General features: G+C 40.4%; 1 protein-coding gene across 5 annotated transcripts in view; it reads left to right on the top strand.

The window, feature by feature from the left end:
- The window catches only part of STON2 (stonin 2), a 69707-nt gene extending 44454 nt beyond the window's left edge, over positions 1-25253 (top strand). For 4 of the 5 annotated variants that reach the window (XM_041400688.1, XM_041400679.1, XM_041400696.1 and 1 more), the window contains exons 5-7: positions 11422-13257; positions 19328-19530; positions 20799-25253. In XM_041400688.1, coding sequence (XP_041256622.1) covers positions 11422-13257; positions 19328-19530; positions 20799-20882 — 2123 coding nt within the window. In that variant the 3' untranslated portion in view covers positions 20883-25253. Of the gene's footprint in view, positions 1-11421; positions 13258-14905; positions 15116-19327; positions 19531-20798 lie in introns of those variants that run through there. The other variant, XM_041400715.1, reaches the window with a different exon arrangement.
- Positions 25254-25729: the final 476 nt, after the last annotated feature.

Here is a 25729-nt window from a genome sequence, read left to right as displayed (position 1 = left end):
CTCCCCAGTGAAATGAGCAGTCATTCTTGTCCACAGCAATGTTGTTGTTCTTAGGTAACTCCTGTCAATTTCCTCCACCAGTCAGTGCCACTATGTAGGATACTGCTTTCGGGTATTTTGGTTAAGCATTAAGTATTGCCCATTTATTTCTTGAATGTTAATTTGATCTTTTTGTAAGAGTACATTAAAATATATATTTTTATAATCTGAGTACCTTTTGTTTAAGCTCAGTGAAGTCTTCATCTTATTATCCCACATTCCTCATTTCTCTAATCCCTGTTGTTTCCTTTGAGCAGACCTCAGTTCTTTCAGGACTCTTCTGCAAAATCTCACATGGCCCTTCAGAAAGCTGAGCTTTGTTTACAGGGCACAGCAGCTGTAGGGGCCCTGTTGTTTTCCTTCACATTGGTCACATTCTGTGCTCAGCTCTTGTCTCTCTGACGCCACCACCAATCCAGCTACACAGTTTGGTGATAGAGGCAGTAAGGCTTCCTATCACTCTGTCCATGCCTTTTTTTTTTTTTTCCCCTCCCTAATCTTGTCCTGTACCCTGAAGAGATCTGTTAGGTCCCTTCCACAGTTCCAGAATGTAGAAGTCTATTTCCACTTAGCTTTCTGTGATGTATTTTGTACAGGGATTGTCTTGACACTCAGAGCTCCACCCTATCCACCCTAGTGCCCTGCCTAATTCCTACTTCTGGCACATCAGGACAGAAATTTTCAGGATTCCCTGTTGCTCCCCTCTCTGCATTCCCAACAAAGGAATAGTGAGCATCATTTGGGGATGAAATAGGGCACACAGCTAAGACTAGGTGGTGATGAGGGTTGCTAAAACTTAAAAATTATAAAAGAAATCAGTTGTCAGAGAAGTTATTCAGGACTAGCATTCAGAAATTTTCACCTTGCATACTCTGTGTTTTGCCTTCAGCCAGAATCACAGCTTGGATTGAAGATGCCTGTTAAACCTGTTAAAGATGGAAAGATGGGAATTTAAAATCAGCACAGAGGTCTGAAGTGTAGGTTTCTTCTTTACTTCTCCCCACAGTGCTGTGATAACGTAATGAGTTACATTTTTCCATTCTTCTCGTATGGGTCATTTTTGCTCAAATTTTCACACTTAACAGAGTCCCATGCCTTTCTGTTCACTGTAATCACACCACCATCGTCCAAGGGAGGGAGGAAGAAATTGCTTTTTGGATCATTTCTGTTTGGCTGCTTCTGTGGAGTGACCCTGAATAATCCTGTGTACTGTGGCAGCTACACACATACATACAAAAAAAAAGGAAAAGCAAAACTCCAAATGACATAAGACAGGCAACAGCCCAGTATTTGGTTCTGTTGATTTCCTGCAATTGTGAATAGCTGTACAACAGCTGGGGTTTTATGGTGGGAGCCTGGACTGGTTGTGCTAAGGGAGTCTCAGGCCTGGAGCAGATGAGTGTAGAAAAGGGGGAATGGCCTCATCAATCACAGCAATATATCGTAAAACGAGCCAGTCTGTCATAGCAGCCTCCCAGGCTGGTGGACAGCTGCCTGAGGCTGGAGATGACATGCTGATAACACCAGGGGATGATAACAAGACTCAGGCTTGGGCAGAGGGCTGTACAGCAGGACAATTAATTAAAATGTATTTGGATGAACAAGCTGGAAAGTTTTCTGTCTTCCACCCTCTTTGGAAGTCCTTTTGTTATATGTGTACAATGGGTGAGCTGGGTCAACTTTGTTATTTTCCAAAGTTGGCTGAAGTTGTTGGTGGTAGGTTGTGCTCATCAGACTGGCAGGGCAAGCACAAACTCTTGACAGGTCAGCCATTGCTTTTCATAACACTCTCCAAGACAACTCCTGTGGCATTACTTTTTTTTTGGATATGCAAAAACTGAGATCAGTGTCCCTGTAAAGGAGGCAGGAGTTTGGTTACCAATAGTAGGAATATTTCTTCCTACTATGTTCTGTCTCTCTGAATTGTTGTCCTCAACATATATCCAAAACACATCTTTAAAGGCCTCAAGAGATGAAAATCGGCAATGCAGCATCCTGACTCAACCTTGCAACCACCTTAGCAATAGCCCAATATGAATTTTGAAGACAATAACAGAACAATAACCAAATAAAGTGGTGCCTATCTCACTGTAAGAAGCAATTGCACAATCTGTTGCTGCAAGCATTTGCTTTCCAAGGTCTTGGTAGGCCTTTTTCACTTGCCTCCAGTATTTTTTGGTAGAATCCTCCTTGCCTATAAATAGTGTGGACAGTACCCTGTTTCTCAGCCTATGGAAGGAGCAAACAGGATGAAGCAAAAGCCTAGCATTTCTCCTTGCAGTTCACAGCCAGTCCAGTATGTAAGCATTGAGCCTTAGCTGTTTACTCCAGTCTCTCCACCTTTCTCTTTGTTTTCATCCAGATACACTTGCTTGCAATGGCCAGTGCCCAAAGAACTACCTTGACACACATAAGTTAGCTTTTGCTCAGCCAAGGGCCACAGCTTCTACTCTCTACAATTGTTTTATTCCCGACAGGATCTTCCTTGCTTATTCCCTTTATGCTGTATGGTTCCTAGAAAACCCACAGGCTTTCACATGACTTATGGTAGTCTATTTATTAAACACACATGACAACAACCATTAACACTTCCCATTACATCAGTATTTTTGTTTTGCTACAGAGAGAAAACTTGTGGAGCAGAGGCTGTAAATTGCTAGCTGATGGTCACTTAAACAGTCACATGGTTCAGATTAGCACCTGAGACATTTGCAGCCCATTTCTCTGTCATCCTTTGCATCATCCTGCTTCTCCAGCACCTTTAATTACTATTTTTTTTATTGAGGGTGTGGGTATTGAGCTGGCAGGTGCACCTTAGTGATATCTATGTGGGTCAGGCATTGCATGTAGATCGTGTACTTTTTGTTTCTCACACTATTTCCAGCCAGTTACCTTCAGTCCTTTGTGTTATGTGTCAGAAATCCCCCCAAAATTGAAAAAAACCAAATTCAGATACACGTGGCTTTGTTACAGCTCTTCTCACCTTTGCACTGAGCACCTCACCTGTTAGCTCATAAAACTTCCCTGTAGCCTGGAGCACACATATGATTTGAGGCAAGAAGAACTGGCAAAACTGGCTACTCTCATGCAGTTACATGGCGTTCTCTGCATTTTAAACAGAAAATGTTTGCATAACAAGCTACAGGGGTGAAAAGTATTAGCATTAGGCAAAAGTTGAGCACTGCTATCTTCTGTAATTTATAGCTATGTATCAGCTGTGTTGTCTGTGACACACATTTGTCTCCACAGTTCACCAGGTAATTAAATTATTAAAATACATAACTGAAACTGAAGTTTCCATGGAATTTTACATTAGAAATTTCTAAATGGGTCTTTGGGTTTGTTTTAAATATCAGCAGTAACATAACTTGTAAATCATTTTGATATTGCTCAGGGTGAAGGTAGTGTATAAATATGAGATTACCTCTTGACCGCATGACCTGAGATAGGCAGACGTATCTGGCAGACAGCATGTGAGCTGCTGACTTGATAGGATATAAAACTTGATCCTGGGAAATGCCTTGGGCACAGGAATGAGGAAGTTAGTGCTACTACTTTTAGATATTGTGAGGAGCCAGAAGTGTTTGCAGTAGTGCATTTTGAAGATGTAAAATATCCTGTCTCTCTCTAAATGATGTGCAGTGTTTATTTCTGTAAGCAATTGATTGAGTAGTGGTACAGGCTTATTCAACATCCCTGTGTATTGACTTGTCTTTTTTTGCTAAAGAATCAGCACAAGACTGAGCAGATAGTTGGGGTGGCACTGGTTTCAGCCATGCATGAAGTGTCCACCTAGGAATTAGAGAACTTGTTATTTTGCATTGATTACCAAGTTGTCATCAGCTGATGTTACCATTTGTGTCACTACCAGTACAGTTTCTGAACTGATGGACTGGCAATAGCAAACCCAGAGTGGTTCAGCTGCTTAACACACATGATGGTCTCCTGCCTTGGATTTTCCTATAGCTATGGGAACATCTCTCACATTTATTCAGCGGGGCCAGACCCCAAGCCTGTGGTGTACTGCAGCAGCTGTTTGAATCCATAACTCAAGGCATGAGACCATAGTGTGTTGCTTTGCTGTATCAAAGGTTATGCTCCTCAGTGGGACCTCAGATTCTGAGTGGATGCAGTAGCTGGCACATTTCCACCTGCAGTCTGGCACTGCAAATGACAGGTTTATTCCATGTGGTATTACCTCAGGTACTCAAGACAAAACTAACAAGGTCTACAAACCTTTGTATTTTGTTACTGGTCCACCATATATTGCTCAAAAAGTTGCAGCATAATGAAGTAACATATTGGCTGTGTATGAGAGATTTAAGTGATTGCCTTTTGCAGCATAGAGCTTGTTCAATGGAGCATCATCTCTTCCAAGATGGAGTGGGATTATCTTTGCATTTATAGGGCTGGCTGCAGATTTATTCTGCTTGCCAGATACCAATTTCATGAAGCATCCTGGGCTTGCTGATACATTTCTCTTTCCTTATTCACTCTAATTTCTTCATGAGGTCAATAGTCTCATCTCAGTGGCAGTTCCACTATTGAAGGATATGTTGTATGTACTGTGGATTAAAATCAGAGAGGGAGGCAGACATCTGTGGAGAGAAGCAAAGTCCAAAGTACGTTGAGGAAAAATGTCTTCATTTATCTTTGCCAAAGTACCTGTAAAGGAACTGCTTTTTAAAAATGTTGTGCATGCCTTGTTGTTCTCCTTTGCTCCTTGTTCTCTTTCTGGATGAAAGATGTAGTAGCATGATTCATTCTTCTGCAGAGACTCTCTCATTCTCTTATTGATCTCTCTGCTGAAACAGGTTCATTTGGTGTTTCCCAGCTCTGCTGTCCCTTCACACACAGGCTTTATCTTGCATACCCAAACTTGGGAGTGTAATGGCACTCCCAGTAGAAGTAGCAATGGCAGTAGCAATGACTAAGTCTGGGGTGTAGTCGCTGTCTTGATAGTCTCTGGGCTAAGCACACCTTGCTGAGAACACAGATGACATAGTGGGAAAAATATGTCAGTCATATCTATGCCATGTTTTCAGGGATAGAAATGAAGGTGCTTTGTACTGAATCTTGTAGGTGTGCTTATTTGCTAAGACAATTACTTTATTAGTATACCTGTTTGTTTAATAGAAATAAGTTCTCAGGTAGAAGAAGGAGGTTTTAATCTTTTCTCCACCACTTAGATGAGATCTGTTCACAACTTGGCTCTAATTATAAACAAATAGTATTATGTCACATGTAGCATGTGAATTCTTTGAATAGGCATAGTGTTGTCTAAGTCTTGTAAAAATCTTGAACACTTCTTCCAATTATATCAGTGTTAATGTACCACCTTCTGGCCAGCTAATGGAAACACATGAACTGATCTTCATGAGCTTTCCTGTCTGTGGCTCTCAAATGGGCTAAATCAAAAAGTCTCTTTCTATAGTAGTTCTGGGACCCATTCACTACCATTGTGTTACACAAGAGAAGAACTCCACTCTTTTAAGTATATAAAGAGGAAAAAAAAAGTGTTTACTTCAATTTCTTTTTAGACTAGCCATTAAAAAAAATTAAAAAAAAAACAACAAAGCAAGCTATGTTTAAGTGATAAGCAGTGCTTTTACTTGGAGTATGAAATGTTTTCTAGCTATGACTAGGAGAATTTTATTACCTTTAAAAGTAACTGCCTCTAACATGTAATTCCTGCCTGATGTAAAAATGTAACAGTTTATTCAAGATACTAAAAGCCTCGTTCATTACTTGCATGAACTATTGGAGTTAGTTACATGAATTTGGAGTCTACTGTTCAAATGATAAATTGGGATGAATTGGAGACACAGGCACTCACACTTTCAAAGCTATATATCTCTCTTTGCTGCAGTGTTCTGGTGATTTTTGGATAGGCTGTGTGCTTGTTCTTGACTGTAATTCTGACTAGGAATATTAGTACACTAAGTGTTTACAAGCTAAAAAACTAAGCAGTAGATCTGGAAAGAGCATTTTCTGAATATGGATATTTTCTGCACAAATCTAATTTATCCATTTTGTGCACAATGTGTTACAGATGCTTGGTTTTGTCTTAAGACTAGCCAGACACATTCTGATTTCTTAGGGCACTGCATAATACAGACTGCAGAACATGTAAGGAACTTCTATAAAACTGTGGTTGCAGACAAGATCTGTACAAGAGAAAGTGGAATTCACTGTACACAGACTATGAATTTCTGAAATATTTTTTCAGTTATTCCATACCATATCTGACATGCTGGTGGTACAGAATTTTTTTATGAACCAGAGTTTTAACTTCTCAATAAACATAACACAATAAAAATACTGAGTATTTTAAAATTAAATCACTCAAGAAAGTTCTATGTTACAAACTAATTTTGTTATCTTGAACATTTTCTTTATTCAAGGAAGAGTGAAAGGGCTCTGATTGAATTAATTAGTTTCTCCAGCTGAATAAAGATAGAGAAGAGGAAGATGATTGATAGCTTCCTGCATAGTGCAATGAGACTTACAGCTGCAACGACTATTGTTCTGGTAGTATGAAACCAATGTCTTAATGGTTAGTTCAGTCTTGTTTGTTGGGAAGATGCTCTTTTCCTTCTCCAAGCAGTAAGGGGTGCTGTGAGTGGAGGGGACACCAGGCAAATAATTCTGGGCAATGAAGCGCTGTAAGCACAAACACCTGAAATACAGTAGTTCTTCCTTCCCATAAACACAGACTTCTGTGTAGAGAGATAATTGTTAGAAAAAGTCAAAACATCAATGGAAAAAGTCTACAAAAACTTCTAGGGTCCTTTAAGATAGTATGTAGAGGACTGTCCTTTTCAACAGTTTTCTTGCAGTAAGAGGGCTGCTGCAACCTATCTGTGAGGGCTGAGTCATCATTTCCTGGTATTTCATCTTCAGTTTAGTATCTGCATGATGGCTTACCTTTAAAATGAAATATAGCAGTTCTTACAGAGACTCATGGGGGTAAATTAATTGAACCTTGATGAAATTCATTGTGCTTTAAAGAGATCTCAAAGCTCCCTCATATAACTTCTTCGTAGCCTCAGATGATTTAACTTCTTTTGATATTTAAACTTCTTTCAGGACTTATTATGAATTTGCAATGGTTAACCAAGCATCAGGCACTGTATTTAAGTAGTCACTAAGCCACTGCTGGGAACAGTCTGTGTCGTACTACTGTAGTATAGATTTGGGATGCAACAAGGTTTAAGCAGTCCAGATTTATGTGGCCTAAATTTAGACAATTGTGTTCAAAGAGATGTTGTGATTTGGCAGAGTATTATGAATGGAAAAGTTGCCTGAGGATGAATCCATTCAACGTGACCTGGGAAGTCAGTCAAGTGGGAGGAGAATGAGTAAGAGGAAACTACAGAGATCAGATCTGTGACTTCCATCTTTCATCTTGCACCTTCTCTTGCTGCTTATATAGTCTGTGGTGGTTTTGAAATGTCTCTTAGCTGTGCCATAAAATCTAACTTTTGTACTGACAGTTAACATGTTGGAGAACTAAATTGCTGTTAAATTTTTGCATGTGGTGTGTTCAGTAGCAAGAGTAGAGGGCATGGCCCATGTGAGCAGTGACCTCTTCTACATGCCAGAACTTGCAGAGACACTCAGAAGTCTGAGGAGTGCTTACAAGTCTATCTATCTTGCAACCTGTTGCGTGTTGGTGATTAAGAAGTTTGGGATTTTCCAGCTGCCCTCTGTAATCTTCTTGAAAAGAGGCAAGGTGGATGCCTCTTCTGTCTCCAAAATCTGTTTTGAAGCTCATGGGAAGAAGGTGTCCTGCAAGGTTGTGAGAGGATATTTCTTTATGTTACCACACACTAATTTTTAGCAAAGGTACATAGGAAGCATGTGGATGTAATAACTGCTGTCTTCACAGGATTTCTTCCGTGCAAAATAAGCTGGTAGTACCCTCCTGTTGACAAAAAGTCTTCTGTGCTTTGAGCTGTATACTCTTGTATCTAGTTTCTGTGCACTTTCGTACTGTATATTTATGCTGCTGTCTGCAGCAGTTACAGATTTGACCAACTTCAACCATTAACAGAGCTGTGATAAAAGGAAAGCTGACAAGAACAGGCCTGGCTTCATAGCTTGTATAAACTTGAAAGTATTTTCAAGTGCATAGATGCACTAGAGCTATTAATTGAATCAGTTTGTAGGTTTATATGCCCTTCTGTGGCATTTACCCACTTACACTGTGTTCTGGAGAGCCCTAGAAATGTACTGGATACTGAGGTACAGAGGAACAGTGTTCCACATGTAACACTTCTATAGTCAGAAATTAGAAAAGAGTGGGAAGAGAACTATCATATCATGTGATATGATAGTGATGTTTTCCCAGAGCCACATATGAGGTTGGTGTCAAGGCTGTAAATAGGAGTTCAGTTGTGTCACCTCAAAGTGATGGCCCACTCACTCACATCTTTTAAATTACACCATCTCTCTTGGAAAGATCAGAAACATAACAGACTGCCTCAAAAAATGTGCACAGACACAGTTGTATTGACTTGGATGTGAAAAAGCAAGAAAATGACCAGATATGGATGTCATGGAAACTCTGTGGAAGTATGACCTTTGTCATGGAGACATAACTGCACAGCAGCCTGGTCCTTGATTTCTTCCAGATTCTGTCTATCTGCATTTTCTGCTTTTCTATAATTGCTTATACAGACGCCACAAGTATTGCTGCTGGCACCCTCATGACCTGGCTGATCTTTGGAGACCAAGTCTGTATACCAGTGTCTGGTGGACTTTATGTAAAGAGCCCTAAAATAGATCCAGCTATGCCAACAGAAATCTTAGCAGTGCCTGCTTTGTCTGAGGGACTGGCGTAGACCACATCAGGGAAGTCAGGACCCCTTCGGAAGGTGTGGCATGTTAAGGGTATGAATTTTACTACAGACTAAAGTTCAAAGGGCTATCTGAATTATATGTAAATTAATATATTCAGGTAACAGGAACAGTCACGCCATGAAGCTCTGAGCTAATTTCTCTCAAGAGGCAAAATAGATGAGTACTCAGAAATTTGAAATTTCAGGCATTTGTTAAGGTCCAGTTCTAAAAGCTGTTATCTGCCTTTCTTTTTTGAAAGGTATGTAATTCCCTCAGATCTTCTTCCTACTTCCATGGCACAGTTTTGATCATAAACACTTTGCAGTATTAATGTCCTTTAGCAGTTGGATGGCTGCCTTTCCCCCAGCACAAGTAACATGATACTACCTGATGTTTTTGGCCAAAGTAGTCGTGGTTTAGCCACATAGAAAAATGAAAAGATGATACATTAAAGAGAACCAAAGCTTCCTTTCCTTGTCACAAGGAAATTAAAATTGCAGGCAGAGTAGAGGTGGTCTGCTCTTAAGCATCCCAGATCTTATAAACATTGGAATTTTAGAAGTCCTAAAAGCAACAAGCAATGTTTTCCAGAAAATACCATAACACCTTTGCTTCATGGTGCTACATGCTGGATGACCAAAGTCCTGGAAAGATGTGAGACAGCACAGGCAACATATTGGTGTGGACTGAGGATCAGAACAATATCAGATTATTCTTTGTGGGTTCTTTATTACTTTCTCACTCAGGGTGTGATTGTGGATAATAGTCAGTTGGATTGTTGTTTCCTCTCCCCAAATCTGTTTTGTGGCTTGTGGCAATACTTAGCAGATAAGGAATACACCACTGCACCTTGTGGTGTGACCAGTAGCAGGGGCTACAGACAGGCACTGTGCAAAGCTGGGAGAGAGATAGCAGGGTAGAGAAGAAAATCTGAGAAACTGAGACAATGGCACTTCTTTTAATAGACACTTTGCAATGCATGGATAGTCTGTAAAAGCTGTCTGTTCTTGTTATTGCTTTGTATTGCTGTGGCTTGAAAAATAAATTGGTATCATTCACCTTCATATATAATTTTCAATTGTAATAACCCTTAGAACTTGGTTGGTGTGTTTTGTCCTTAGATCAGAAGGTTGGGTAAACTTACATATTGAAGGAATGAGAGGGCCAGAATATCGAGTTAGCCAAGACATTACAATGAGCTCATGGCAGCACTTCAGCTAGCATGATTATTCCCTATTTCATATTCTGAATGGTAGCTGAAATATAAATTCAAATTGTCTGTTATGGTTGAGGCAGAATGGAAATCAAGCTCATCTTTTTTGAGAACTGGTGGCAATTTAAATAATGACTTAAAATAGTTTGGTGGTGTTGTTGCTGTAAATTATGCTCAAATCACAGGTGTACAGCTATACCACAGGGCTATATTTTACATTTACTTCTTGCTTGTACTGAAGAACAGTGACTTGTGTAAAACATGGGATGTCTGGGAGAAGCAAAAAACACAAATGCCAGCACTGCTGTAGAGCAAACATGGTGCAGCTACAGAGTATAATTTCATGCTGGCTGCTCATTTTTCATAGCATTCTGATTCATTAGCTCAGTAGGAAGAAAATGGGAAGAAAATTATTAAATTTCTTAACTCTGAGAATTTGTGTTCATTTTGGAAAACATCTTATTACCGCTAGAACAATCCTGGCAGGAGTTGGGACTGAAATAGCACACTGTGATACAGTTTTCTAGGAAGTGTCTTGGCAGAGCCTAAGACTAGGAAAATAGCATTCAAAGGTGCCCTGTTCTGAGAGAGGATGAGGACAGCTTCCACAACACAAGTCAAAACCATGTTTTTCCTTACTCTAACCTATATCCCTAGATCACAGCTTCGCCAAGAGATGTTTCAGAGACATCCAAGGACTCTTGCACACTGGGTATGCAAAGAGTCTCTTTGCTGAACACATCCTGGGAAAAATTCACACCTGGGCACCTTTTGTAGTGCCGTCACCATGCCCCGTGTGCTTTTGTGGTAATGGCAAGTGCACAGGCAAGTATGTGGGGACAGATTGCAGATGTGCTCTTCCTCAATATTCATTCATCTTCCTACTGGATTATTCTCTGGAGCAAAGGGTATGGGGACAGAAAAGGGAAGAAAATTGTTAACAAGACTGAGGGAACATTCCAGGCAAATAACAGAAGATAACTAGAGAAAAAAAGCATCCTGAAAGTTTAGAGAGGGAAATTTAAAAAAAAATCACTGTGACATGTGGTTTCTCCTTTAGGTCATTAAGTTGGGATGAGATCAGTACAATCATTGCTGTCATTCCTTTAATATTTCTTTCTTGATTCCTTTTCTGTGTTCAACTGTGTATCTTTTAATTACTTCTTGTCAGACTCCTCAGCATTTTAGCCAAGTCTTTTGACTATCTTATTCTTGCCCAACATATGAGTAGGCCTCCCTTGAGCGTACAGGTTTTTCTGAGGAGAGAACTAGGTAACTCCAGAATAATTAGCTGAAATTTCCTCCCCTCCCCTCTTTTTTTAAAGACAACTCCTCGTCTCTCCAGGAAGATGAAGAGATAGATATGGAGGCTGTCAACTGGCAGCTGAACAACACCTCCATGAATGGCCATTCATCTACCCCAACCACAGTTCGCTTTCCCAGCTGGGTGACTTTTGATGACAATGAAGTCAGTTTTGCACCACAGAGCCTTTCTCCCTTGAAAACAGATACCCCACCTGCAGAAACACAGGCTCCAGATGTTAACTTTAATCTCACTACATCTTTAAAGAAAAGAGAACGTCCTAAAAGCACATTGGGAGACCTCTCCAAAATTCAAAAACTAGATCTCTCCTCTTTAACCAAGTTGCCTTCTGTTGAAACACCCCCATGGAGTGCTACTAATCCCTTTCTGGATGAATCTCTTCGAGATGTCCAGCCCTCACCCATCAATCCATTCAGCTCATTCTTTGAGGAGCAAGAGAGGCGTTCCAAAAGCTCTTCTGTCTCCAGTGCTCCAGGCAAAAGCCAAAGAGACTCTCTCATTATTCTCCATCAAGAGCCTGATACTGTCAGTTTCCATGAGGCAAACAAGACTGTAACCCACACAGATGCTGTAGAGCAGCTCAAACAGCTCCAGATTGGAGACCCAGATGGTGTGAGCAGTCCTGCCTTGCCTGATGATGACCCCATGATGCCATATGATCTGGATGCAGCTTTATTTAACCTGGCACCAGCTCAGCCAAAGGATGGATGGCCAATGATGCTGAGGATCCCAGAGAAGAAGAACATTATGTCATCCAGGCACTGGGGACCAATATATGTCAAGCTGACTAACAGTGGATGTATACAGCTTTTTTATGAGAAGGGACTAGAGAAGCCTTTTCGGGAGCTCAAACTTGAAATCAATCATGAGATTTCAGAGCGCAAGCTACAGAACTACGATGAGAATGGAAGGATACACAGCGTGAGGTTGGATCGCACAACATACAAGGAGAAAAAAAAGTATCAGCCTAAGCCAGCCATTGCACACACTGCGGAGAGAGAGCAAATTATCAAGCTTGGGACTACAGATTATGAAGACTTCCTTAGCTTCATCACTGCTGTGCAAGACACGCTGATGAACTTGCCAGCTTCATCAACAGACCTAAGCACGGTGGGACTGAATTATCAAGAAGAAGAAATCACTGTGGATGTTAGGGATGAGTTTCATGGCATCTTGGCCAAGGGAGATAGTGTGATTCTCCAGCACAGTGTGCTGACTCATATCTATGTCCTCAGCTTCCTTTCTGGCCTGGCAGAATGCAGACTGGGCCTTAATGATATCCTGATCAAAGGGAATGAAATAGTTGCAAGGCAGGATATTATGCCCACTACTACCACTAAGTGGATTAAATTATACAGCTGCCGCTTCCATTCGTGTGTGGATGAGGATATGTTTAATAACTCCCGTATTATCCTGTTCAACCCCTTGGATGCCTGTCGGTTTGAACTGATGAGATTCAGGACTGTCTTTGCTGAGAAAACTTTGCCTTTTACTCTGAGGACAGCTGCCAGCATCAATGGTGCTGAGGTGGAGGTGCAGAGCTGGCTGATGATGTCCACAGGGTTCTCTTCCAACCATGACCCTTTAACTCAGGTCCCTTGTGAAAACGTGATGATCCGCTACCCTGTGCCAAGTGAGTGGGTGAAGAACTTCCGCAGGGAGAGTGTCCTGGGGGAGAAATCTTTGAAAGCCAAGGTGAACAAGGGAGCCACTTTTGGATCAACCAGTCTGTCTGGTTCTGAGCCAGTAATGAGAGTAACTTTGGGAACTGCCAAATACGAGCATGCCTTTAATTCCATCGTATGGAGGATAAACCGACTGCCTGACAAAAACTCAGGTGAGTGGCATATACCATCTCTGCAATAAATAAATCTCTGGAATAAAATAAAATGAGTTATATATTTTGAAAGATAGGAAATACTGAGTTTAAATGATGAGAGATATATCATCCTCTGTAGTATAGCAAAGAGCATAAGTTAGTTGCATGAAGTATTTGTCTGACCCTTCATTTTAATAGTTTTACATATACTACAGATATAGCTAATGATGAAAACAATTTTAGGTTTCCTAGATACAAAAATATGTGTTCTGTCTCTGCTTGGAGGTATTTAAAAGAGGTGGTACTTAGGGAGGTGATTTAGTGGTAGACTAGATTCATGCTAGGTAATGGTTGGACTTGATAATCATAAAGATATTTTCCAGTAAATGGTTCTGTGATTATGAAACCTAGGCATCAAATATCTGTGTGCTCTGTACTGTTATTAGAAGCAGGGCTTTTTCATGTAACTTGCAAAAGCAAGATTCTATGCTATGGACTGAATGACAGGATCAGATATATTACTGTAGCTCCAGCACATGTGATATCTTTTCCAAGCATACTGGGCCCATGCTACATATTTCAATGCATATACCACAATTAATGCCTCTGAATTATCTGAAATGGGGATTGTAAGAGAACAGAAGACATTGCTCAACCATTTAAAAAAAAATAGACATTTCCAAACACCATTTTGTGGCTATGTTTCTGTAATCAGTGCATACAGGGAATTAATTACAGCTTAAACCTGAAGAGAGAATACCACCACGAAACCCACTTTGTATTTCTATCCCAACTCTTTGTATTTCTAGTAACATGGTCATAATTAAACATGAAAATTATGTAGGCAAGCTACTGTTGCCTTTGGCCATTTCTGCTAGTCATTCTATTTGCTGCCTGTCATCCATGGTGCACAATAAAGCTGGACAACTCAGGTTTATTCTTATTTGTTGTGAATTCTACTTCTTGACCTATCTGATCTAGGATTTTACAAATGAGATGGACTTTTCAGTATTATTGCTGTAGTAATGCATCTGGGTCACTGGGAGGGTTTCAGTGTTCCCTGAAGGAAAATTCATTGTGGTATCAGATTTGGCACTCTCTATATGTTTCTCCTGAGTTTGAGTTATAGTGTCAACAAAACAGTGATCCAAGTGTCCTAATCTTTTGCGTCAGATTTCACCCCAAGGACACTAGTTTACACCACGGGTTACAAATTTGGAAGGATATCATTGACAAAAGGGAAGGCTCCAGGTTTCCTGTAGACTGAGGTGAAAGAAGACAGGGCTTGGAAACTTAAGAGAAGTACAGGAATGAAAAATTCACCCCAGGCTGTTTATGAGCAGTAACATGCTTGTGAGGAAAATCTCAATATGCCATCTGACGAGCTCTGGGAATGAGATGCTGTGAAATTGGGCCTTCTGTGGTATCTTCTCTCCAAAGATCTCAGTGTACCATACAGATATCACAGCTGAGGAAACGAAAGCCCTCAGACTTTAACACAATCACAGAACATGCCAGTAGCAAACCAGGAGAAGAGGCCCTGTTTCTACTGCCTCCTGCAGGGTGATGCTGCCTTACTCATTGCTACTCAGAGGGAGATACTGATCTGTGCCTCTTGTTTCCTTCTTTCCCATTGTGACTCTTTATTGTATATACACTGTGACAGGGGGAAGGAAATACATTACAGATTTGTTGCTGCTGTTGGACCCCTGCCACAGAGCATCTATCCATCAGTGTCATCATGCAAAACGCAGGGCAGTTGGTATTTGTTTACATCCTGAGAGGAAGAGAGTGTCCTCACCCCTCCGGTCAGATCAGATGTTATTTCAGGGAAAGGAAGAGCCTTGGAAGCACTGTCTTGGCCAAGACACATGAGGTATGTCAGAGGGAGGGAATCCCTAAGTGATGACAGGGCAGGCCAAGTAGTTTAAATCTGACCTTGCCCTTCAGAGACTATTTCTGTTTATTGGTGGTACTTCATCCCGTGGTTCTCCTTTCTCAAAGCATATGGCAAACAAAGAGGTATGTTAAGAGGCACTCAGAAGGATTCATTCCCACTCCTTCTTAGATTTGCCTGGTGGACAACATATGCTTTTGTCCAAGTGATAGTCATGTGGGATCTAACAACCAGCCTTGTTCATGTTTGGCTGTATCCAGCCCCATCCACCAGTCATATAATAACTTCATGTATTTGCAAAGTTGTCATAAATGATGCAGTTCTCAAGCACCAAAAACAAAACTATGAGTCCACTGACTCACACTTTATGCTCTCTTTCTGGGATACTTGTAACTCACCCCTAAGAGCACTCTGGGTCTTCCATAAATATCTGGCCTGCTATTGAACTACTTTGATGCCTGGGACTCCAGAGCAATGGAGAAGTAATGGCATCACATTGGAACTGAGGGAAGTGCTGCAGGTGGCCTCAGCCTGCAGCTCCACCTGCCTCCAGAGGCCACACAATGGGTCCACACCACTTGGGAATGTGCATTGCACATGTGCTCCAGCACATGTGCCTGTGTGCCAGACATACTCACAGGAGTACATATGTAGGCACACATTTTGGGACTTTCTGTTCGTGCACAGTGTGTGCTCTGACACACAGTCCCTTGCAAACACAATCCCAGAACTCCGGAGGTCTCCAGATAGCCAGCTGGACCTGTGCTTCACTCCGTTCCCTGAATGTGGACTGGTGCAGTCTCTGTGTAGAGGTGAGGAGCATGACTCCCAAACCTGCAGTTCCCAGGAGAGTGTGTCCCTGCCATAACTCACTGCTTGTATGCAGGCTGTAGCATCCTAAGCTCCCAGATTATTAAGAATTTTTTTCAGTAGCGTTGCCCTCTTATCTAAATCTTTTCTTTCTGTGCTTTCTAATAGATTGGAGCCCTTTGCACTTTCACTCTAGGAGACAGTGTTATCAGCACTGTCTGTATTATTTTGTAGCCAAAGTATCTGCTTATGACTTAACACTAGAAAGCATGTGACTAGTGAAGGACAGTGCGTACTCTGACTATGATTTGACCTAAGGAAAAAAATTGGGACTGGATTCTACTGAACACATTGCTGAAATCCAAATAGCAAATATTTGTCCATTTTTACAGCTTGGTAAACTTTATTGCCTGTGACATATTTAAAATTAATATGAACAAAAGAGTTGATGAAGAATGCCTGTTTGCAGGCTATTTACAGCTGGCTGGGCTTCACATGTTCTTTTTTTTTTTCCTTTTTTTTTTTTTTATCCACCAGTAGACTACTAGGGAAACATTCAAACAGTCTTTGATCATGGGAAAATGCTCTTTGTGTGAAGCAGGGACGTCACATCTGTGCAGAGCCTTGGATCTGGATTTGAACTTTTCTCTAGTTTGGCTGTGGATCCCAGGCATGCTGCCTGGAATACTTTCTGAAGTAAATTATATCTTTTAATCCAAACATATTGGGACATTTGGAGTGTCATGAGTCATTTGGAACACATTCTCTCCAATCACAGTTACACTTGCATGTTAATCATCAGATCGTTGATTGTCAGAACAAACTGGTAGTAGCTCAAGGAAACAAGAGGTGCAAAACAAAAGCAGTGTGTTGATTCCTCCTGATTTTACTAAGAAGGGTATCTGTTCATTAGAGAAAGAGCTCTGAATGAGCCTGTTGAATAGTCTATAGAGATGGAGCCTCATGAGCCTCATGCCCAGGACAGTAATGAACACTGATGGGCTAGGTACTTTTGTAATAGCTTCAGTGGAGGAGTTGCTTTCTTAATCTGTTCACCTTGTTACCTATCACATTGAGCTGGTTTAAATTAGTAACTTCCATAATTTTTATGCAGCTGGGAGGGGGGGGGAAGTGTTACCAAGTGTCCAGTTTCCAGTTGAAATTATGAAGAGTTGAAAAGCTCAGCTCTCCAAAGCACCTGGCCTGCAGTGTGCTCAAGCCCAGTTGAACGCTTCCCAGGGATACCTTCACACACATGGACCCCAAAAGCAGCTGAGCACGTGCCAGCTCAGGAGTGTCACAGCACAAGCTGAATGTTCTGCAGCTGTGGATGTGGCCCACACCAGGGAACAGAGCCACTCCTCCTGGGCTGCTGGCATTCTCCAGTCTGAAGGAGGGAGCAACCCACAGCAAACTAGACAGGAAAAGCATATCAAAGCAGATGAGCAGAAAGGATTACAATGAGGAGTCTGCAGAGAGTGGTACAGTGTGAGGAAAGGGATATGAAAGGATGGGGGAGCCTGAGACTGGGGGTTGGTTGCCAGTACTGAGTGCTGAACACAGATTTTTGGAGCCAGTTTTAGGCATCTTGATAATGCAATACCAGAGAGCAGTGCTGTGTCACCCAGGGGCCCGGTGTCAGATCCTGAACTGCGCTGCCACCATGGCTGTGCTCACCACAGCCACGCTCAAGAACTGGCCAGAAGCAAAAGCACTGTGGTGCTGGAGGGCACAATGATCCCTCTGAGAGCTCCTGGGGATGCTGCTGTCCTGTGGTGGGCAGGACCACCAGGAAGGTCTGCTGTGAACCACAGCTCTTGATCCAGGAAAAGAATGTCCATCTGTGAAAAGCCAGGAAGGGCTGTCAAACAGAGATCCTGACTTGCTCTAGAACTAGGGCAAATGAGTCAGTACTCTGCTTGGGATAATTAATCCTGATAAAAAGCAGATGTATTTTTAATGCTTGCTAGAACTTGAGCTTCTATATCTGCTTGATAACTGCACCCATTCATTCATAACTTGTCTCCAGCTCTGGTGCTGCATATCCTGGTCTCTGCTGAACTGCACAGCCTCTCACTGGATTTGCTGCACACACATTATTTTACAAACCTACCAGCAGTGAGGGAACTTTGGCTAGACCGTTTTGAAGTATGAGGCTGACTCCAGATGAAATTCTTACCCAGACTTACACCAAATCAAATTTTTTTTCCAGTTCTATTTCAAGGTCAAGTGGGATGTTGCAATGCCTAATCCCTCTAAAGACTGGGTAATTTCATCCTATTGAGACAAGTCATACTTCAAAATCCTACATTTTGCTTTTCAGGCTTCAGTTTAACAAGGCTGACTTTGGGCTAAGGAGGTGTATTCCAGCTTTTCTCAGTGGGAGCTTCTGGGCTTTCCCCACCCAGTTCTCTTTACTTTGTCTGCCTTCCTCCCTCCTTGTTGTCTCTGTCCTGTACACCTTGCTGACCTGCATGGAGAAGAACTTTCCTGGTGAACAAGTGTTCAGGAATCCTAAAGCCTATAATAAAGGCAGGCAAAGATTCCATTCATTTACTTATACATTCATTTACACATACGTAGATAATAGGATCTTTTCAATCAGAAAGCCTTGTGTGGCTGTGAAGGCTTTCATCCTCATTTTGCAAATAGAGAAACTGAGGCAGAGACATTAAATTACTTGCTCAAGAGCTTAAGGAGTTGGCAGCAGTCAGAGAAAAGGCCAGCTTTGTTTGACTAGAAGTCCCTGCTTTAATTTTTAAACATTACTGCTGTCCAGGAAAACAAGAAGAAAGAATAATAAGGGTTATTTACATATGGCAGAGCTAAACATGACCTCCTCTCCTTGCCATCCTTAATGACTAGCCACCTTGTCATGGGTTCCAGTGAGGAATAAATGGTTACTCTGAAGCTTTGCACAAATTTGCTTTTTGAACATGAGAAAGTTATTTAACCTTATCCTGTACATTTTCTTCTGTTAAAAAGGGAGGGTAACAATTTCAAAAAAACATCAAATATTTCCAGATTCCTTCTTTCCTTACTGTCGTTGCACAACATTTCAGAAGGATGTGCCACAATGTACTTAGCATGTGAAAGACACTGAGGGAATCAAGAGGACAAATACTTCCACCCTACTGTGCTTCTTACTTCTTACATTTTCACTCACTAAAAGCAAACTAGAGTGATTAGCAATCCTTTTTGCATTTTGTTTAATTCCTTTGGTAACTTCAGCCACACTGAAGCAGGTAAGACACTTGCTATGAACTAATTCACCTAGGGAGATTCTCAGTTTCCTGCAGCTTCATGATGCTGCTTTCTGCTAGGTGTTGTGTTTTGATTCATCTGACACAACTCTAATGACTGTTTGCTCTCTTTTTCCAGCTTCTGGCCATCCTCACTGCTTTTTCTGTCACCTAGAGCTTGGCTCTGACCGGGAAGTGCCTTCCAGTTTTGTCCGCTATGTAGATGTGGAATTTGACATGCCCACCACTTCTGCGTCCAAAGCCACTGTTCGGTCCATCTCTGTCGAGGACAAGACCGATGTGAGGAAGTGGGTCAACTATTCAGCACACTACAGTTACAAGGTAAAACTGAGCGGTGCTAATCACCATGGTTACTTTGCATGCTTCATTGTCTTGAAAAGTATGGGCAGACAAATAAAATACCATGGACAATGGAGGTGGGAATTTGGCTCATGCCAGGCTGCATGCAGTAGCTACCCGTGTGCAGCTATTGGCTCATGGCAAATAAGCAGTGGATTATCTCAGCAAAGATGGAATAATACATTTCCTTGCAGTTGGCTGTGGAAGAGCGTGCACACAGCCAACTCCTGGAGATTAGCTGATATGGAGTGTTTGAACAGGGAGTTTTGCTGCTCTTCCCTAGTGGGAGTGCTACCGTGGGAGTCCTACTGCAGACAAAAGAATCACAGTATTTCTCTGCTTAAATACTTATTTCTTCTGCCTGCCCTAAGGAGAGGAGCAGAGAGGAAAGTGCACTGTGTATATGCCTGCCAAAATATCTCAGTGATTTGCATGTTAGCTGAATACTCAGCAGAGAATTTGGCATCCTAACTTGCCGTCTTTGAGAGCAATGATAAAGAGATTATGAAAAGATTCTCATGGCAAATATTTTTATTGGTAATTGTAATTATATTTTTAGTAGTTTCTTAAATTCCCTGGAGATAATATTTGATCTTCCTAAGTATCTCTTTTTAAGAATTGAAACACTGGATTATTCCCAAGTTTTTGGAGATGTGGAAATTTAGAACCCAAACACAGATCCCCTTGGCCCTGTCCCATCCAAATTGGTATCTGTAGGCCAAAGCACCTCTGAGCCTGAGGACAGCAGGGAGTGTGCTGAGATTTGGGGTAGTGTTAGGCACTGCTTCAAGAAGCAAGGAGTTGGATTTGATGATCCTTATGGGTCCCTTCAAACTCAAGATCATTTAAAAAATCTCTTTTCTTTATACATCAGTCTTCTCAGAATTTATAATTAAGGCTGATTTTCTGCTGTCACGTAGAAAGCCACCTATCGTCTGCAGATTTGGTTCTGAGCTTATATTCAGAGTACATCCGGGAATGGTGATGAATATAAAGTCATGCATGACATTATCTCTTCTGGAAATCATTTCATGACACTGCTAAATTGTAGAACTGCTTAGATTAGACTGAAAATCCTTATAGTAAATAAAATCAAATTTACCCTGATCCTCAGTCTATTTTTCCTCACTGCCCTCTCAGGTCACCAAGAGTTTCTTCACCTGAGCACAAGAACCACCACTGAGAAAGATTTGTGAATCTTTTGTTTTCCTTTCTCATTACAAATTTTCTTCCTCTTTTTCTTCTACCAGGTCGAAATAGAGCAGAAAAAAAGCTTGAATGAGGATCTGAAGGGAGAAAGTACTGCAGATGTCAATGAATGTGCTACACAGTAAAGAAAGATCAGTCTGCAAGTCCCAAGAGGGGTGGTCAAATTAACAGACCTGGAAGAAAGGACTTGCAGAGGTTGTGTATTTTTCTTTTAAAAGAATAGGGACTACTACTTTTAAAATAATGCTCTGAAGGGTATAATTTTTTCTGCTTCTGAAGATCCTTACTTTGAGAAGAATGTGTTCAGGGTTTGTTCGGAGGGGATCCACAGACTTTTGCTGGAACAAGTACAGCTGTACAATCAAGCCTGCCTTTTCTGCCTTTTCACTGTTTAGGTTCTGCACTCAAGTATGGTCTGGCAACCATCTCAGCCACACCAGAAAACAGCCTTTATCTCACAATCTCGCCCTCCCACGTTAAGTATTTTGTTTCAATGCCTTTTGGTTTGGCCTTTGACTGAATTGCTTCCTTCTGAACTGCCAAATAAAATTCAGGGAGGATCAAGTGAAAAATTATGTAAAATCTCCTTTCTGAAATGGTCCACAGAGTGAAAACCCTGAGCATCATTCTGAAGAATCAACACACTCTGCATCTTAAAGCAAGAGAATGATATCTGTGTTGAAGTAGATGAACTACAGTCAGGACAGCTGATCACAGAGCTGTCCCTCTGTTCAGCCCTTCCTGTCTCATCCCTTGAATGACATGTCACTGTGCACGTTTTCATGGGGTTTGCACAAGTTACAAGAAAGCCTCTGCAATTTCTTAACATTTTTACTTTGTAGTCTGAGCCATTCTGGTATCTTGACTAAACATGGTCATGGCTGCTAGTAATAGGGAATGTGTGTTACAATAGTGGAGATACCAGAGGGACTTTGCTAAGATTAGATCATTCCTGCCTAGAAAGATATTTAAGGGAAAAACAAGGTGGTTTAGTTTTGGGTTTGGGGGGTTTTTGTATGTTTTCTTGGATGGGTAAAATGGGTGGTTATTGAAAACGTCAGAACACAATTACTTCAACAGAAAATGTTGTTTGTTTTCCTGAAAATCCTTGGAAGTCTGTCCAGCACAATATTTTCATGTTCTATCTTGAACCTACAGTATAAGTAACTTGTATCTTTATAATACTCCCATTAACTGGGCCCCAAAATCTCTTTCCAAAAATTAGCAAGCTTCTATCATGGAGATTTTTTATCCCCACTTAGCTGAAAGTAATAGCAAGTCTTAAAACCTCTTTCTAAATAAAAGTGCAGAAGATATAAATCACTCATTTACACATATTTTCAGAGAAAACAGTGTTAAAAGTACCCAATTTTAGTTATTTCTATGGCTTGTGTAATATTTTGTCTCATAATGTTAAATGTAAAGTAATTTATTAAATCATTTATCTTTTGAAAGGTTACTACTGACTATAAAATACACATTTGGAAAACTTTGGCAATGTAATTTAAAATCATAATGGATTAAAATGAAAGCTTTTTTATAATTTTTTTTCATTTTGCTTTTAATATTAAAAAATTAATACACTCTTTATTTAGTACTTTCACTGTGACTCTTTTAAAATTTACTACAATGTTAAAATCACAAATAAATAATGAAATTAATTTCATTGAGTCTGAAACTGGAAGTGGTAGAATTTAAAATAAATTGTAGGGAACTTTTAAATGCCTTTTTTATATGCACCTACATTTCAAGCCTGCATCACCCTAGTGACACATACTTAGACAGGTACACCACTGTAAATAGGTAAAGTCTCAATCCTTCTAGCACTTACTGACAAGCCTGTAATACCCCACTGCAGGTAGCCCTTCTGGGCCCAGGATGCTCCTTGGAGCACACCAGTTAATACTAAGCATGTGCAACATCTCTCTGTAAATGGAAGAATGCTGTTAAGTTTAATTAAGAATTTTGAGATCAATGGATTAAAATTTATGATATTATTAATGATAACTTGTATAGCTTGTGAAATATCTGGGAGCACAGGGTTGAATTTGTGACTGATTCTCAGCTCTGACACAGGCTGGCTGTGATGAGTTTCATGGCAGCTCCTCTACAAAATTCACTCCTGTTCAAAGGCAGTCAAAGAATTTCTGGATGGTCTTCCTGCTTTCCAGTGCAGCTCCTAATGTACAGTTTCTGAAATCCCACCATCAAGAAAAGAAAAGAAAACCCCAAGCTGAAGCAGTGCTGAGATGTTACTGAGGAAATGTGAGAATGTTTTGTGAAAGAATTGGAGATTTTCTACTCTGACCTGCAGGCTCAGTGTCTGACTTTTTTGCCTATTGCCGCTCAGCTCATGGAAACACAAATAAGTAATACAAGATAGCAAAGTTATGTTGTACACCTTAAGAGGGGAGAAAATAAAAGGAATATAATTTTCCATCACTGTTGAATTGTTAAACTATTCGGCCTCTATCATACTTGTGCCACAGAATATTCTATGTTCCAGTAACTGAAAGATAAACATACTGGAGCTTTATGGATTTACTTAATTTCTGTACCGCTTCATCACTAATTTTTTTTTTTTTTTCAATTCAGAATCAGTGAATGAAAAACCTGACTCTCATCTTTCTTGAGTAGTTGTACACAGAAGTATTTCTTCCAGTCATCATAATTTATGCAGGCAAAACTGGATAAGTGTTCTGGTTTATATGAAAGCTATTTTAATCCATTCTCATCCCTGGAGAGATTTTTAGATGTACCTGCTACTGAATTTTCAAGAGTTCCCCAGCCAGAATCTCAAAAGATCTTATTTCCTTATCTCCTAAGGAAAATCAAACTAAGTAGTTTGATTTTTCAAAAGACTGCTAATAACCAAAATCTTTAAAAGGTCTATTGTTGGTGTCACCAGGTGTCTCAACTGAATTATTTTTTCAGTCCAGCACCACTACAAGCATTGAGAATTTGAACACTGGGATCCTAAGTGCCCTTACTGAGGTCTCCACTGTTTTTTTATTGATTAAATAGTGCCAATTTTTCAGTGTTACACACTGTCATATATGTACTTTATGTACATATACTCTTCACCCATGTGAGTACAGTAGTAATTTGAACAGACTTGATTGGAATGAAGGGAAAAGAACTGAGAAGTTTGTGAGTTTGAAAGTAGCAGAAATTATTTAGATACAAGCAGTGCCTGTAGTGAGGATTTTTTTTTTAATCATGTGGAAAAATCTCTCCGACTAGTTTCAGATTACTGCTTCTTTTGAGAAAGATGCAGTCACTGCCCTTTGGTATATTTGAAAGCTTTGTAGTACTCAAATACTCCATGCAGGAAATGTGCCTTCAAGGTAAGCATACGTTTACTCCCTGAAGTAATTCCCACTTTCAGTCCTCTTTCTATTTCTCATTAGGGTTTTAATATTTGTGGTAAGACTTGTGGTATTGTATGGAATTTTGCCTAGAAACATGAAATGTCTTTGATCACAAGGGGTAAAGACAAACAATATCTCCAGGCAGCTGAGCTTATTTTAGTTAATGTCTCTTACATTTATTAACTATGGACACTCAGCTAGAAAAGGAAAATGGGTGAATTCATCTGAGAAATACTAAAACTGATTGATGTTATTTTTGTTCTTTTATTTAGATTTAAATTTAGTCATCCTATGAAGGAGTCAGATACAGCAGTATCACTGCAGAAATAATGTTCCTTCTCTGGTGGGTTGCTGGCTGACAGTTACTTGATAGGATGTCCAACACCTGTGCACATTATTTAGTAGCTGCTAAAACTCCCTCTTGAACAGTCACCTCCCAGGATAGACAGGAATTGCATGTGAAAGAGCATGAAAGCAAGTGGAAAAGGTGTATGAAGTTCAGCCTGGAGGTGCTTGCTCTTTTGCTTGTATAAAATTCTCAGTCATTTCCTTGGCCCTTCAGTGCACTAATCAAGTCCTTGATAGGTCACCTTTGTTCCAGATGGTGAAAAATTTATTTCAGTGACTCTTAGCAATTCGTGTGCATAGCTGTATTAATCTCTAGAACTGACCACCACAAGAATTTAAAGCACACAGAGATCACTTAATGGATTAAATAATTACCCTCTTCTGCCACTAAAGTTAAATCTACATCATGACATGTCTAAGATACAAAATTTTGTGTGATAACATGCACAGCTCTTCCTAATGTTCCTGTTTTGTTCAGTCGGCCAGCCACCCCTCACACATTCAGCCATCCATCCTCCCATCCGTCCTACCCTCCTTCCCTATCTCTCTCTTTCATACTTGCAATTTATTCTTTGCACTATTGACACTGATTGGTTTAATTATTATTTTGTAACATGTTCCTACCTTCTTATTTTGTAAAATAAGTAAGTCTGTACACTGGCTAACTTCGTAGAAGTGGTTTATTTTTTTTCATTATATCACTTGAAACGGGATGTCATGTTTTTGTTTAAACTACATGAAAATTTAAATAAATGTTAAGATGAAATAGCATATCCACATTTTCACTGTGAAATTGAAGTCATATGTGCTGTATATTCTGAAAAATCAGAGGTCTTGAATTCAGAAGAGGAAAAGGCATATTTTGAATGGTATAAAGGACAACATAAGTTAAGGGACCACATACAGAAAAGAGATAACTTCATTTGATCAGGCAGCTTGAACAATAGACTGCAAGGGAAATGGAGCAGGCCTAGAGCCTGAGTCACATAACAGTTTAAAGTAGTACTAACATCATATGGAAGATGGTCCAGCGTTGGGAAACAAAGTAATTGAGGATTGAAGTCTCGCTCAGTGGTCTCTTCTCTGACCACTAAAATCAGGAGTACATGAAAGAGTGGTATCTTCCTGTGATCAGAACGTGTTTGCAAAGCAAGTATCAGGTCTAAAATATATAGAGACCTCTGCTATGATTCTCTGTTCTCTCAAAGTTCAGTAAGCCGTGTGTCATTTCATACATCTTTCCACTTCTCTCA

The sequence above is a fragment of the Onychostruthus taczanowskii genome, unplaced genomic scaffold (assembly GCF_017590055.1).
Source record: "Onychostruthus taczanowskii isolate IOZ18803 unplaced genomic scaffold, ASM1759005v1 scaffold1, whole genome shotgun sequence".
Taxonomy (NCBI): domain Eukaryota; kingdom Metazoa; phylum Chordata; class Aves; order Passeriformes; family Passeridae; genus Onychostruthus; species Onychostruthus taczanowskii.
The sequence above is the reverse complement of the archived record's forward strand: the minus strand, read 5'-3'. Positions and strand labels throughout refer to the sequence as shown.